Source organism: Perissodus microlepis, chromosome 6 (genome assembly GCF_051167445.1).
Source record: "Perissodus microlepis isolate ML-2025 ecotype Zambia chromosome 6, ASM5116744v1, whole genome shotgun sequence".
In the NCBI taxonomy this organism is placed as follows: domain Eukaryota; kingdom Metazoa; phylum Chordata; class Actinopteri; order Cichliformes; family Cichlidae; genus Perissodus; species Perissodus microlepis.
Window position 1 is genome coordinate 17,054,234 of NC_140466.1, and position 12,376 is coordinate 17,066,609.

Consider the following 12,376-nt stretch of genomic DNA (forward strand, 5'->3'; position numbering starts at 1 on the left):
GTCTAATGCAGTTGTTCTCACGGACCATATCTGCAATGAGGGTTTCTTGTGCCGCTGTGAATATGGCAACCCTCCCACCTCTATGTGGCATCCTTTCAGCTCTAAAGAAAGAAACATGTGTTGTCAATTGACTGATTTATATGTAAAACTACATGTAAAGTAACAGACCACTTTCACAGGCCTGTAAAACTGTAGTGTGACAAAGAAAGCAATAGCGTACTATACCTGTTGTGTTGTCTAAATGCCTTGATAATGGTGGCCACGGTGAACCTACTCAGGTTTGGATGTACTCTTCGTCCCGCTTCAGCCATTGTCATGCCATGGCCAATGACATGATCAATTACTGTTGCTCGCATATCATCTGTTATGATGGTGCGAGGTTGTCTTCTTCTCCCACCTGGACCTTCTCCTCTCTCTTGTTGGCCTCCTTCTCTTCCTCCTCTACTCCTTAGGCCTTCACCTCTTCCTCCTCTGATCTCAACCCCTCTTCCTCTTTGGCCTGCAGCTCTTCTCCTTCCGCACGCTCGAATGCCTTCATCCATTGTGATTGTTTGGCATCTTCACCAAACTATGCTTTTATAGGTGGGGTCACATCATTAGCAACAGGTGTCTTCAATTTTGAGTCGTTGTGTGTAGTGACTGACGCCAGGTGTGTTCCCTGTGTTCAAAGATTGGTGACTGTGGCAAGCATTTTGCATCACATGGGCTTTCATTTGAGAATATGAGCAGAGTTGTTTTGCAACATGTGTTTTAGCAAGGAAAAATGTGTTTAGATTTATGAGTACAGAGGGTTGTGTTTTGTGAATTGTGTCTTCATGTGACATGTGTTTATGGTACTGGAATATGGTGGCTACATTTAGTAAATGTGTTTAGACTACTGGTCATTTGGGTTACAGGATTGGCTTTTGTGTTTTAACATTTGAGAAAAACTGTAACAAGAGAAGTCTGAGTAAAACCAAAGTTACTTTCCCTAGTAACTAGTTACTTTGAAAGTAACGAGTAACTTGAAGTAACTGAGTTACTTTTGATGGAAGTAACTAGTAATGTAACTAAGTTACTAATTTAAAGTAACTTACCCAACACTGGTCATAACCACTCGTTACAACCAACATGCGCAGAAGAGCACAAGTTGCCACTTCAGCTAACAACAGAAAAGTCAGGCAACACATTCACAGAGTAAAGCTGGGCTCACACTGTGCGATTTTATTCAGTCGCGTTATTCAGCTTCTGCTCAAACTGTACGATTGACTCGCAGGGGTAAGAAGTTCGTAGGTTATAACCTTCATTTTTATGGACGCACAGTTTGAGTACTCGGGTCGCATCAGAGCATCGTGACCTACGAACTTCTAACCCCTGTGAGTCAATCGTACAGTTTGAGCAGAAGCTGAATAACGCGACTGAAAAAAATCGCACAGTGTGAGCCCAGCTTAATGTGTGCTAAAATAACCACTTTAGTCACTACATAAAAAAAATCTGTACTTTCCACTTCTTACATTTTGAAAACAGGTTGGATACTTTTGGTTTAACCGAGGGAGTTATTGTTTCACGTGCAGGCCTTCAAACATCAAACCGAGTTGAGCCTGAACAGTAACACATGAAAGTCAGTCCTGTTCGTGTAATAGTCACCAGAGGATGTCGCATAAACAGAGGTTAAAGAGGCACAATCGTGTGCCACAGTCAGGGGTAAAAGTTTTTTTTTCTTTTCACAACAGCACGATCACAAGGACTGCACGTATCCAAAAGTTTTGGTAGCGGTACTTCAGCATGTAGCTAGCCCTATGAAAAGTAGCGAGCATGAAGGAAGCAAGGTTTTTGTTTTTTTTGTCTGTCAGAACTGTTGTTTGGAGCGACGTTTTTTAAGTGGCAGGTCATTTCAAATGCTACGTTTCTTTCAGCTCAACAAACATCAACAAACACACGAACTGTTTGTGTGCAGTTTGTTGCTAGCTTAACGCCCAGCTGCTGTATTTCACAGGGAGAGAAAAGAAAGAGCCAACTTCCCTCAGAGATGGCGAAAGATGGGGAGAGGAAGAAGAGAGGTTAGATGCAAAGGTAAGGACTGCTCAGTGGGATTTGATAAACTGGAAATTTAAAGTTTACATGTGAGTCCTCATGTTTTTAAATCAGATATTTTGGTCCGTACATGTGAGATAATCTGTTTTCATATTGTGTGAAACGGCTAAACAAGCTGAGGTTGACTAACTGTGTTATGGATCAAAATCATTAAAAGCATGAAAATCCTCTGCAGATTAGTGCAGGATTAACAGGTTAGATTGCTGTACTGTGATGGATTTAAAGTAAAGAACAAGTGTGGGACTGGTGCACAGTGGCTGTCTAGTTAGTATAAACAGTGTACCCTCAGTGCAGAGGATGGAAATCAGCCAGGACAACTCATGAAACATCTGCTGACATCTGGTTGATTCAGGTGTATAAATTTGTAAAGAGCAAGAGGTCAGCTGATCACAGTCTGTACATTAAGACCCCCCCCCCCCCCCCAATCCCACTTTAACTCTTGACTGTATACACATTCCTGTTTTAAGTCAAAGAAAATAGAGCTCTCTCTTTTTCACATTTTCCTTCTTTTTCTCTGCTCATGTTCTGGCAGAGTAATTTTTTTATTATTAAAATTTAGACTGAAACAAAGTATTTATTCCAATTTACTAATATTATTACATTATAATGCCAAAATAGAGTTTAATACAGTTTTAAGTTGTGACTTTCGGCTTTGCAGAACTTTAGATTTTTACTTTTTTGTAAAAAGCATCATTAGCAGTCCTAATGTACTTTGAAATGCAGGTGTTTTACTTGTAATGGGGTATCGTTTCGCAGTGTGGCACTGTTCTTTCAGCTCGTTCCGCTGTCTCCCTCAGATGCTGCCGAGTCTAATCTCCAATTAAAACAGAGCAACAACAGAGGGAGCCATTGCTTTCTGTATTGGAAACAATTTTCTTGACAATTGTTGCAGCAGCCTGGCTTCACTGTAGCATATCTCTAATTCACAATCCTACAGAGGGACCCACCTCCACATCGCTCTCTCTTTCTCTCGCTCTCTTGGAAGGAGGGGGAGGAGAGCGAGCGCAGTTTGAGTTGCGCTCGCCGCTCTACGCCAGCCAGAGGTGTGTTTCGGCTCCACACTCTGTATCTCTGCGTAGCAGCACCCCACCATGCAGCCAGCCTGAGTGCCATGTCCAACAGCTGTGTTGGCAAAGGGTTACCGCTCATCTGAAGGGAAGGTAGCGTCTTGCTTTGAGGAGGACAGAAGATAAAAGAAGACTGACCAGTTGCAGAGAGAGAGAGAGGGGGGGATATAACTGAAAGCCCCCTCCTCGCCTCACTAAACAGAGCAAAAACGGAAGGCTTTGGAGTATTCAATTTTTTCTTTCGTTTTATATTTTTCTTATTCCTCATCGCAGTGCTGGGAGGTGCTTCATCTTTTCATATAGTCTCTCTCTCCGTCATTTGCCTCCTCATCTATTTCTCCATCTACCTGGTGTACAATTTCTTATATTTATGAGTGAGATAGAGGGGAAAGAAGGGAATTTTGTTTTTCCAATTTTTTTTGCCCTTTCTTTCTCCCTCTTCACTCTTCCTTCTTCTCTTTTCACCAAACCATATCATTCCTGTCAGTCCCTCCTTTGCATTTCACATCAAAATGCTGCTCGTCAGGTCATCATACCCCATCCTACGCCTCTTTCTGTGTCTAAAGTCTGATGATTAATGATCTTGGATGATTTTTTTTCAAAGACAACTAAAAAACTCCTCATGAATGACTATTTTTCCCCCCCTTTTCCTTCTCTTTTGGTCCCCTCCACACCCATTTCTTTTGCATCACACTCTTGCGGGATTCTTAATTGTTACTCTAGGTAGGTTCAATATCGTTTAGTGTCTGTCTATCTGTCTGTCTGTGTGTATTTGTGTGTGCTTTACGTATACATAAAACACACATTAACACACACATGCACTCGCACACTAAACTATGCCTAAAGGATGAGCGTTCAGTGAGTCGATATCGGTCTGGTCTCGCATCCTTCTCCTCATCTGTCCTCATCATCATGGCCAAGTGCGCCCATTTTTAATTGTTGTCTTTGAGAAATCTTTTTTTTTATCTGTACACATGTCATGATTTAATAAAAAAAAAAAAATCTTTATATATATTTATTTGTTTTGTAATGCGTTCGAAATGGAAAAAAAATAAGTTTGCAGTCTCACTGGTGTAATTTTATTGACTTTGACAGCCGAATTTTGGCAAAGTTTGGGATATTTGTCCTAAAAGGAATGATATTCTTTTCACATGATCTGCTGAGCTGCATTCAAAGTTTGGCGCTAATGGCCATCTCAAGTCATTAATAGTGTATCCCATTTCATGCTTGATTTTGTGCTTATTTTGATTCTGCCAGTCCATCAGCAGCCATTAGTACTTTTACTGCCTCCCAGCCCCTTCCCATCCCACACACACACACACACACACACACACACACACACACACACACACACACACACACACACACACACACACACACACACACACACACCAACGCACACAGACACACAATCTTCCCTCTTCAGCATGTTTTCAGTTTTCCTCCCACTTTCACCCAGATCTCTCCATTTTCTTTTATTCCCCGCTTTCATTCTCACTCCCTTTCGGGCCAACAGAGACCGGTTACCATTAGCTGGATGTTGATCAGTGGATTCAGCGGGTAATTCCTCGCTGTGGATTTAAGGTGTAATAGACAGCAGGTCTTTAGATAGAGACAGACTGATAGACAGATTAAAATAGGTAGAACATCACGCGCCATTTCATCACTACCTTCCTCTTTTCCTCTGTCACATTTGTCCCCTTTCCCTCTGTGTTTTGTTTGATGCTACGTCTCTACTTCTCACCGCCACACCTTTTTTGGGAGAGCTGCTTTAAAGCATTACCACTGCTAGTCTATTCTCAATTAGCCCATATACACATGGACATTTAACTGAAAATTGCCTGTGCACTCAGCCGTAAGGTGAAAAATTTTGCCTACTAGCATAGGCCCACACCAGCTACTTTAGTCTCACCGCCCACCCCCTTCTTATGGACTGATAAAGAGGCTTAATGAATCCCTCTTTCTTGATTGTTCTGAGAGTGGGATGTCGTCATGAAGGAATATGAAGGACCGCTCGTTTTGCTCTGTCTTTGCTTTTGTGTCTCAACTCTGCTCCTCTGTAAAACATCTCCACTACAGTCTATAAATTATGTGTTACAGAAAAGAGTTAATTAGGTGAGTAGTGAATTAATAAAGCACTCACTTCTTCTTTGCAAGTGAGCGTATGCACATGCATGAAAAGAAGGTGTGTACCCTAAATACGTGTGCAAGAGCACAGCTGACGGAGCAAGAGTGTGCATGCGTTTGTGTACATTTGGAAGTCTGCATGAAGCTGGTGGAAATGTATTCTGCATGAACTTTCATCTGCAGGTGATGGCTGTTTTTGTATTTTCCACCAGAGTTGCTTGCACGGTTTCACCTTTCGTCGTCGCTCTGTGACTAATTGGTTGTTTATCCACTTAAAAAAAAAGTCTGTATAATTGAGATTACATCTTCAAGAATTTCACACTCTCACACGTTCAGCTGCATTTCGGAGCACAAAATATCCCTCACTCACGCACTATTTCTAACGCGCAGAATGAAGCTTATACCAGGTGACTCACTCAGTTAGTCCAGTGCAGCGTGCAGGTGCATGGATTTACATCTGTTCATTACTATTCTTTCATTCCTTATTGTGCGCCTGAGCTGGTGGAGGTGCGTTAGCCAGTGCCAAACTGATGTCATCCTCCTCCTGTGTTACATTTCTTCTTCTTGTCTCCTCCCCAGTGGGTCTGCGACAGATCGTTGACAGTGAATAAATCACAGACCTAATATCACTCATACACCAACTTTGCTCTAATTGACTCTTCAGCAGGACTTTATTGAGTACAGTGCACACTAAAGGCGATGCAAAAGACTGTATGCTGGGAATTAGGCTATAAAGTCCCATTTCAAATTAAAATGGTTAGGTAAATAATACTAATATTTAACAAAGTTAGGAACTGCTTCACAGGAAGAAATTTATAAGCTTTAAAAAAACTCCTGGAAAAAAAAGAAAGGCAAATAATGAAAAATAAAAGAACATTGCCACCTTTTAAACATCCATGAAAGCTTTTCCATAAAAATGTTTTAAGAAGAGATTTAAAAGACAGTAAAGAAGTTCCCTTTTTGATCTCAAAGGTCGGACTGTGCCACAGTTTGGCAGCTCTGACAGCAAACACCTGCTGACCTTTGTCTACTAGCAGAAACTTTGGGATAACCAGCAGATCGCCCTGTATACGCCCTGCCCTATGTAACAGGTTAATAAGCCCTTAATGTGCTTCAGATGAAAGATGTATGATCAGTGAGATTTTAAAATCAATACAAAGTGAGAATTTGCCTGTACTCAAGTAATGTGTTTATATTCTTGATGCCAGTTAGCTGTTAAAAAGTAAAAACAGAATAAATATCCTAAAAATGATTCAAATGCACCATTAGACAAAAGAGAGCAAAAGTGAACTGAGTCTGTAGGTAAGAATAACTACAAGATAACAATAACTAAATAATAAGAGTCACACCTTTTAATGATCTCCTATTAATTTAATCTGTTTTGTGTCAGTATGAAAACAGTTTCTAGGCATTTCTCATAAGCAGCTGTAAAATAGAACATGATTTTTAGGCAGTCTTCATACATGATGTTGGACTTTCTCTATATAGACCAAAGTACTGGGCCACACATTACACCAGCCAGTTGGTCATAGAAGCCAAAGCCATGAAGCTCCCGGCGCACAGTTTTTGTGCTGATGTTAATGAGTGTTGGCGACTTTTACGCACTCAGCGATCCTGCTCTGTAACCTGGCATGGTCTAAGTCCTAAAGCCTTCACTTTTGCAATAATATATCTAACAGCTGATTGTGGGATATCTAGGAGGGATGAAATTTTAAAAACTGACAAAGTTTCCATGCTATCACAGTACCACGCTCAAACTCGGAGAGCTCGTTTAAAATTCTTTCACATATGTTTGTACAGGCAGGCTGGCCATGTGCTTGATTTAAACATCAGTGGCAACTGGGCTGAAAACACCTGAATTTAGATGTGTGGTTCAATACTTTGGTCCGTTAATGCGGTTTTAATATTGTAGAGATCTTTACCGTATACATGAAAAACACAAAATCACCATTTAAAAACAAACTAATTTCACATGCCATAAAACAAGTAATCAGTTAGCCGCTGTTCATTTTGAGTAATATTGAGTTACGTATACATAACCATAAAAGCATTCACATTTACATCCATAAAATGGCTCTCTGGGATTGCATAATTCAATATTTTGAGAAGCTGTTGGTTCATAGCGAGGATACTAAATGAATAAACAAATAAGCCTTGACCAGTTGTTTAATGCAAAAGGTTTATGTAAGGATGTACCGCATTATTCTACGAGTCAAGCCATCAGAATCATATTAATGTCACTATGAGAGTCAGAGATAATTAGAAGGAGTCAGAGAGAAAGATGGATTTTTGTAAATAAAATTTGTTGAATGAATAATTCATTTCACTGCCAGACGGGATTAAAATTCTACACATGCACATATCCTCTGACAGTTTTCCTAAGGGCTAAACTCTGTGTACCTACATATCCTGCATCTACTTCAAGATGCAATAAATACGCACATGTTGCCAGAAATAGGCATATCCTATCTTATGAGCGTGTGCCAGTAAAGATCTGTTAAAGGATGAAAAACTAGACATAGCATACATTAGTCAGGCTACAGCTTAGATATTTTTAATACTGATGGATCATTACATCATTTTATACCACCACAAGGGAACTTAGTGATTTGAGACCGCGACCATGTGCAATGTACTTGCAGGTTTCTTGCCTTTGTAATGGTTATGCATAGATGGGGACCAGTTACTGTCCTCGATGCATCAAGACAGAGTTAGTCTGCTATTAGTCTGTAAATTAATAAGGTCAAATTGGGAATTTGACCTCATTAATGTGCAACATGTTTGTGATCAGTTGACTGTGATGAATTTCAAATGAGCAGCTATCTGCATACACAGCAATGCACATTAACTCCTTACATTCAGAGTTGAGCTCTAACCTCAGAGAGATGAAACAGAAATTTAAAAATTCCTCCGCAAACTGTGGTGGGCTGCGAATCTTTGGAGACAGGTTGCCTCCGCAGTCACCTTTCAATCTAAAGTGGTCGCCCAGATGATGAGGACGTTGCGTGCTCGATGTTTGGGTGACCTTGTCTTTGGTTGCAACTGGGAACCGCTGATTTTTCCAGGTCACGAGCTGGTGGTCATCTAATGTGACCAAGCCATCACAGAGCACGAGACTGATGCGCTGCAGCAACTCTGGTCCTTAGTGGAGCTTTTACACGATACACAAAAACATTTTGCAATTTTGAATTGCAGTCAGTTAAAACTTAATCAGTGTTTTGAAGTTTGTCAGTGGTGGCCGGTGAATCTTATTCAATTTTTTTATGCGATGTCTGACCCAGAGTGAGGAAAAACCATTTAATTCAGCTTACAAACCAAATGTAACATTCATTTAATATGAATGTACAATTAATGCCAACATTAAAAAGAAGTTCACGTAGTTCTGTATAAAAAAAAAAACTCACAGTGAACATTTAACTATGATTTCTAACACTTCTTAAACACTTCCTTGTAAAAAATAACTTACTTTCACAGTTATTTGTACATATTAAGTAAAATGTTCCTGTAGTGTGTAAATGATAATTAGTTGCTCTGCTTGTTCTTTCGTAGAATAATGTCCTATAATGTCCAACAACAGGTGCTGTTAATTTCCTCCCATAAATGTTTCATGTCTCTAACAGCCTAGGCTTTATCCGTTCCCACTGTTTTACAAAGCAAGCACGGAAAGCTAAATAATGCATCTGCATGGCTGCATCCAACTTTTGCTGCACCAGTTAGAAGTCCTGCATATATACTGTGTTTTTCAACCTGCTGTCTGATGATGACGTCCACTTGTTTTTTACTTGTACCTTCTTCTCCCCTTTAAGACACCACGTAGGAGTCCAAAAGATCAGCTGACGATGATTTAGGGTCGAATTAAAATCCACAACCTGAGTCACAATGCTGCGCCCAAATTTAGCCTAGCCTCAATACAAAGCCTGTCACTTCGACTCTTTAATCTCCACCTTCTGTGTTCTCTCTCCCTGATTTTGTTCTTGATTGTATCTCTGCCACTTTGGCCTTTCTTTCAAAGTTTGGTCCCTCTATGCCACTACTCTTAGTCCACTTGCAGAATAAGTTACGCCTCTAGTAGTTCGCCCAAAGAGCGTTGTCCTAGATACCTCAAAGCCAATCCTGCTTTTTATTTTTATATTTTTATGCATAGAAACAATAGCAAAATCAACAAAATAGATAAAGGTAAAGGCATGCAATATCTGAAGCTTATAATCTGTATGACAATGTCGCTGTTTACTGAATGCAGGACAGGACAAGCAGGAAGTCAGAGCTCTCTGGTTCAAAAGAACTTTAGCCCTAATTTTATTTTCACCATTGATGCAAACGACAGGGAGGTAATACAGAGAGAGAGAGACAGAGAGCTGCCTGGCATGAGGAGAGAGCCCAAACAATCAGATCACACTTTTTTAACTTAAATGACCCTGATAGTGTTGAGAATTTAAGCTGTCATCCCTGAAAGGATATCATCTTTTAGTAATGTATGCAGATGTATGTCTTCAGACTCATGGGAAAGACAAAGTAGGGGTGATTTGCAGGCTTTTTATCCCTGAGACTGGTTTAGATCATTAAGGGTAGGAAAGTTTGGATTTATTTATTTATTTATTTCCTGAAGCAGGCTGGATGATTCCTGTGATCAGCTGTTCATGTGCCAAATTACATCACAATTAAAAACACACCTTTCAGATTTTCACGTATTTTGAAACTGGGGTTGTTTTTTGTTTGGATACCTTGAATGTAAATGTCGCTGTCTCTAAAGCACTTTAGGTCAGCTTCTGTTGTTTAAATATGCTATAAATAAAATAGACGTGACAGTCAACATAAAAAGGTTTAAACATTTTTCATACTGCATGTCTGAGGTCTATTTTTTCAACACAATTCGACAGGCATACTGAAGTTAGAGGATAGAAACAAAGTATCGATCCTATTGTGCTAGTATCGGTCCGACACCAATACCAGCGTTGTTATCAATACTGTCGATATTTGGGTTGATCCTCCCACCTTTAGCCTACGCTGCTTTACTCTGTCGGCCCTGGAAGATCTGTGTAAAAACAGGGAACAAACAAGTTTAAAAACAATCATTTAATTTGCACATAGATTTAAGGATTCTGCACATTTGAAAAACAATAAATTGATCAAAAATCAATAATGACACTTTTAACCATGGAGGGCATCACACCAGAGACTTTTTAAGCTTAAAGCCAAATGTACTGTCCTGCTCCCATAAAACTCCCAGAAGCCCATTGAATTCTTTACAACAGCCACTTGTTTTGTGCGCTGACCTGAGCACATAGTGGAATAAATATCTATAGCTATAAAATATTAGAGTCTTGAGGATTTCAGTCACACTCTACTAGCCAACTCCTGTTTTTGAATATTTTAAATTCAGCATTTTCTACACCCTTTTTAAGCTGTCTTCTTCATGCCTATCCCCACTGGTGTAATGTGCATCATGTGACGTGATAAATTGGTGACATAGCTCCGAATCCATTGCTGCTAGAGGTAAAACACTCCACATTTAAACCTTTAAGTAAATCAGTTAAGTAGACACCAGTGCACGTGAGGGCTGCAATTCTGAAATGATCGGACATAAACAATCGCAATCTGAAACAGTAACAGATGAAAACCAGGATGTGGATGTATAATCTCCTAGTGTGCTCTGTGTTGGTATATATTCTGGCAGAAGAAAGTAAATTTTTTAGCATATCTTTCCAAAAAAATCGTACCTAAAAAAAATCAAAGTGTTGCATTGATTCATTAATTTAATAACGAGCCTTAAAGCCAGTGTGTTTATTGAGTACAGGCAGACCTTATAAAGGCCTGAGAAGGAAAAAAAACTACCAAAAGTATCTCCTGTGAAAAAACAACAACAACAATGTAACAACATTCAGCACATTCAGATTGCAGTGAAAGGGGCATGTAGACACAGCGGCTTGACTGAGTTAAGCCTTGACCTCAGAGGCAATTGACTTGTGTACACAGTGGCTTTCAGCCTTCACCAACAACACTTCATCCGCAGCCTTACTCGGCCATCTGACTCTTTCCTTGTCTCTTTCAGACGAGGAGCGGGCCGGCAAGCCGAGGATCATGACTGGCTAAATTAAGCAAAGGCACAGAGCGACAGAAGAAGGAATAGAGGGAAGCAGGAGAAGAAGAAAAAGACGAAGAGTACGCGCACATATACACACACTGCTGCTCATCTCCTCATCTCCACGGCAACAGTATTCACACACTTGCAGACTTGAGGAAGGAGACCTGCATCACCAACTTTGGAGGAAGAGGAAAGACAATCAGATGGAAAAAGACGAATGAAAGTCCGCCCGTTCAACACTCTCCGTTCGCCATCATTCGGCTTTTCTTCCCCATAAGAGTGCTGACATTTTGAGTTGATGATCCGTTTTTAAATTCCTCTAAAACGCTCAGTGAAAAGCATTTTTCAGCCAGTTTGGATCTGGTTCTTTGCAGATTAGACTTTTTGTTCTTGGTTTTTTAAACCTTCCTGCTCCCCCCCCCCCACCACCACCACTACCACTACCCCCTCACACTGATAACAGCCCAAGCGTCACCCCTCTCCACCCATCAAGCACAACTCTGCTCATCCCTCAGCCTGCTAGACCTCACTTTTCAGCCCTCTGCGTGTGCCTTCGTCTGTCCACCATCCCTTCATCCGAGGCTATGAGAGGAGGAGTCGAATCCCAGATCACTCCATCATGCCAGTTCTGAAGAGTAGAGAGGAGATCCGGGCTGGCAATGTTCAAGGTAGGCCGGTGATTTAAGTAATTGGGGCTGTGCATATGTGTCCATGGGTATCGCTTAAAACTTCACCTCAAATTAAATCTTTGATAAGCCGGGGAATCAGAAAATGGTGAATAAAATCTCTATCGCAGCAGCTCAGCGGAGTCTAAGGTGACACCTCTATAAAAAACACACAAATATAAACGACCTGCAATTTAAAATGACATTTAGCAGCCATGCAAATGCAGATTCTTTCTATTTCAGAGGCTGCAAATGGGTGGCATTTCCAACTGAAAATTGACTTAGAGTGCCTTGTTTTTCTCACATTTCACAGCTTTTACTACTTTAATCAACTTAATGAACTTTCACATGTACTGTAACAT

At 40.4% G+C, this 12,376-nt stretch overlaps 1 protein-coding gene across 5 annotated transcripts in view; it reads left to right on the forward strand.

The window, feature by feature from the left end:
* The first annotated feature begins 3,026 nt into the window (after positions 1–3,026).
* The window catches only part of grin2bb (glutamate receptor, ionotropic, N-methyl D-aspartate 2B, genome duplicate b), a 139,069-nt gene continuing 129,719 nt past the window's right edge, over positions 3,027–12,376 (forward strand). The window contains exons 1-2 of one of the 5 annotated variants that reach the window (XM_084931136.1): positions 3,027–3,422; positions 11,317–12,017. In XM_084931136.1, the coding sequence (XP_084787262.1) occupies positions 12,009–12,017 (9 nt within the window). In that variant the 5' untranslated portion in view covers positions 3,027–3,422; positions 11,317–12,008. Of the gene's footprint in view, positions 3,864–5,234; positions 5,256–11,316; positions 12,018–12,376 lie in introns of those variants that run through there. The other 4 variants (XM_084931133.1, XM_084931132.1, XM_084931135.1 and 1 more) reach the window with 4 other exon arrangements.